Source organism: Asparagus officinalis, chromosome 4 (assembly GCF_001876935.1).
Source record: "Asparagus officinalis chromosome 4, Aspof.V1, whole genome shotgun sequence".
In the NCBI taxonomy this organism is placed as follows: domain Eukaryota; kingdom Viridiplantae; phylum Streptophyta; class Magnoliopsida; order Asparagales; family Asparagaceae; genus Asparagus; species Asparagus officinalis.
Genome location: NC_033797.1, coordinates 511,420 through 515,386, shown reverse-complemented (window position 1 = coordinate 515,386; position 3,967 = coordinate 511,420). Strand labels below are relative to the sequence as shown.

The following is a 3,967-nucleotide window of genomic DNA, read 5'->3' as shown; positions in this document are numbered from 1 at the left end:
GCGATCTCAACTCCCAGCAGCCTTTGTCGTGGTTGCTGATCGTAGAGTCGTCGAAGTCGATGGAGGCGCAGTCGTCGCTGGCTCTGATACCAGTGATCGAAATCAAAGAAGAAGAAAGAACAAATTTTGAGGGGCTCCAATAATGGGTAAGTGGGTTTTCTTTTGATTTTCGTTGTTTTTTCTCAAGGAGAATGGTCCTCCTTATATAGGGGCTTAACTCATCATCTCTACCCCTCAGATCCGCCCTCATAAGAGATTTTTTCTTAACCACCCATGATTCACGTTCTCCACCATTCTCTTAACAGAGAAAGAGTGGTTGATTTGATGATCAATGACCAAGTCAAGCTAACACTTGACCCGCAAACTTGAAACTTCGAGCCTAAAACCGGTTTGTTTCTCTATTTCTAGAGTTCTCCATGAAAATTAAGAACATTTACCGATTCTCGTTATACCCAGTCGTTGAAAACACAACACAATTTCTATAACAGTCGAGCATTTGGTCCAACATGGGGTAGCAATTATTTACTTGTTCAAGTCAACAGGCGTATTGCAGCAACTGGTGCAGACAAAAATCAAATTGAGAATTACAATCTAAAGAGGGTGGAATAGAGGGCCAAAGAGGGGTGAGGTTACCTCCGAAGCAGAGGCAGCAGACGCAGCACGTGAGAATGAGAACTAGGTCTTGTGAGAGATCCAGAAGCGCTGTGATCTTCGTCGAAGGGAGGAGGTCCGAATTCTCCTCCGCCGCCGCCGCCGCCTTCTTATTGGGGTCATCGCTGCCTTTTCGTGAATCAGAAGAAGAAAGAAGCGGGAGCTTTAGATTTTGATCGGCGGCGGCGTTGTAGGAAGAGGAGGAAGCTCGGGATTGCTTCATTCGACTGAGATTCCACTCCATCTTCGAGAGATGCGATTCCTTAAAGGAGTCCCTAATTCGTTGGGATGGCCACAGATGCATTTCTAAGCAATCTTTATTTTCCTTTTTTCCAAAAAGTTGAATTGAAAAAGAGGAATCTGAGAAGAAAAGGGGGTACTTTATTTTGCAGACAGATCTGCATCGAATCTGTCACGAAGCAATCAGACTCGCGTTATTTACGGTCAATACCCAAAGGCCCAACCAAACACGCATTCTATCTAAAATCTAAAGAGTGTAAAAATATGTACAACTTATATATGCGTCAACATCCGAAGATGGTTTTTTTTTTTTTTTTTTTTTTTTTTTTTTCGTTTTTTTTTTTTTTTTTTTTTTTTCCTTTCCTTTCTTTCTTGGATTAATAATGATGGTTGTCGATATGCGAAATAGTACACAAGACAAAATAATAGGTCCCGATTACACTTTCGTCCGCGCTTGTCATAGTCAAGCGCTCGTGGCATGTACAGATCGCAAGCAGGTCAGTTAAAAAAGGAACAATTTTATCCCCAATCACCTCCTCGTAATTAATTAATGTCAATAATATCAGAGGGGAGGGAGGTAACTTGAAGCAAGAAGGTTACACACACAGCACGTCAAACTCTCTACTGAGTTGTACTTTCCAAATCCGATATATCACTGAAAAATATAGCCAGCTGACACCTTTAACTAACCTGACTGGTTCCAATACGACGTATACGCACGTACAAAAAGTCCCACATAAAATATGATAGCGCTTATTAAGTATAGTGGAGGAGACAGCCTCCGCCGAACTACGTGGAGGACTAGTAAGATTAATTAGTACCAATAAAAAAAAGGTCAAATTAACGTCATCAGGTTTTGATGATGCTGCCGTCCTTGCGACGGTTTGCCCGGCGCCTGGCCACAACGTCACCCGCAGCCACAAGCACACGAACGCAAGTTCCGTTCACTATTGCGCGCCACGTTCCGGGCCCTCACCCTCGTGTTGCTCCCTGGGGCCGGCCATGAACTGCCCTGCCTTCGGGTCGGGCTCCTGCCTCGCGACGACGCGCCAGCTGATGCGCACATTGGGAGCCTGTGCACGGTGCACTGGCGTGGTGATTACGGGACGGGTGAAAAAAGTCGAAGGCCGAAGGAGAGAGCGACATTGGGCTCTCGTATTCCAGGCCGTGAGGTGCTCGCGACTGCTGAGCCTCGACGGTTGTCAGGAGTAAGAGGGGGGAGAGCAAGGAAAGCGCGAGAGAAAATGCTGGGGCCATTTTATTTTAGTGCTTCTCCTCGGTCGGTCGATCTGTCCGGTGATTTTCACTGCTGCTGGAGTTCCGAAGAGGGGGGAGTTTATATAATTAAAATTTTGATATGAGAAAGGAAATTAAAGTGATCACGATTGCTTGGCGTAGAATTGTGGATGGAATCAAATGTGGTCGGGAGAGGGGAACACAATGATGTTACTGCAAAATGCTTCACTCTTTTCCCATGATATCAGTTTTCTACCGCCCCCCCACCGCAACCTTTTTTTATTTATTTAAAGTTAATTATATGCATGTCCCGTGCGTGATAAAAATAAATAAATTGTAAAGGAATATCCTTTTTAGGGTGTTGCGGTCGAGGAGGCTAAAGGGTTTCTGGAAGCTAGCTAACGTTTTTTGAAAGCCGATGAAAGAGGTTAGCATGATGTCATAAAGTGATTGGGTAGGTTAGTATATATAATGCCATGCATGAGTAATTAAAAATTGGGTAGCATATGATGTGTCTATATATCCATATAAATTGGAAGTCGTTGTAACCGTTAATTAGCTTGCCCGACAATATATTTAAGTGTTTCTTCTGTATATATATGGCTCTAGAATACTTGATTCGTCTGGATTAATACGTCTTTTTTGAATAAATTAGAATAAGGCCCGTAATGAGAACTTATCAGATGTTTTGGTACAGTAGTTACAACTCTGACTTGTTAATTTGGGGGTTGGATACCAACCTCCGCCGGCGAGGAGCTCCGACGAGCTCGATGTCGATGCAGGCAAAGCCACAGGCGAGATCCAGGCGATCTTCGGCAGCACAGGCGAGCACGAACTCTGCGTGCGAGCGCCTCCCCCGACCCTTGCGTTTCCCCCTTTTTAATCTCAGTTTTCAACAGAAAGTTTGAGAGAGAGGAGATTTAAGAAGAGAGAGAATTAAAGAGGGTTTTATATTGAGGGGTATTCATTTATTCTCAAGTGAGAATTGAAAGGGTTCATACCCTTTAATTATTAACACTGTAGCTACAGTGTTCAATTGAGATATCTTATTTTTGATCTGCTCCTATAATTGTAATTTCTTGTTTGATTAATAAGAAATTATTTGTGTGGCTCCCAAGGACGTAGGCAGTTGCCGAACCTCGTTAAAACTTGGTGTACTTTTTCTATACTGCGTTTCTGTTGCATTAGGGATTTCGGCGTTAAATTCCTAACAACTGGTATCAGAGCGTGAAACGATCTAGAGAAAGTCAGATTCAAGTGGGAGACATGGCCGCAGATGAGGCAAAAATGAGACTTGAGAAATTTGATGGAACAGATTTTGGATTCTGAAAAATACAGATAGAGGATTATCTGTATCAAAAAAATCTGTATCAACCACTATCGGGGAAGAATCCAGATTCTATGAAGGCAGATGAGTGAAACCTTCTAGATAGACAAGCCCTCGGAGTTATCAGATTGACATTGACTCGTAATGTTGCGTTCAACATAGCGAAGGAGAAGACCACGGCGGGTCTTATGGCAGCTCTCTCAAATATGTATGAGAAGCCATCAGCCGCAAATAAAGTTCATTTAATGTGGCGGTTATTCAATCTGAAAATGGCGGAAGGCGCGTCAGTAGCACAACACCTCAATGAACTTAATACGGTTACAACCCAATTGAGTTCAGTTGAGATTGAGTTTGATGAGGAAGTTCGGACGTTGATACTTTTGTCTTCCCTACCAGAGAGTTGGAACGCTACAGTCACGACAGTGAGTAGCTCGTCGGGAAAGAAAAAGTTAAAGTTCGACGACGTTCGTGATTTGGTTCTCAGTGAGGAGATCCGACGGAGAGAGACGGGTG

The 3,967-nt window shown here is 43.5% G+C and overlaps 1 protein-coding gene across 1 annotated transcript in view; it reads right to left on the bottom strand.

Moving 5' to 3' along the window:
- Positions 1 to 1,122, bottom strand: part of LOC109836282 — a 20,561-nt gene extending 19,439 nt beyond the window's left edge. The window contains exon 1 of the mRNA XM_020404141.1: positions 634 to 1,122. Coding sequence (XP_020259730.1) covers positions 634 to 955 — 322 coding nt within the window. The 5' untranslated portion in view covers positions 956 to 1,122. The remainder of the gene's footprint in view (positions 1 to 633) is intronic.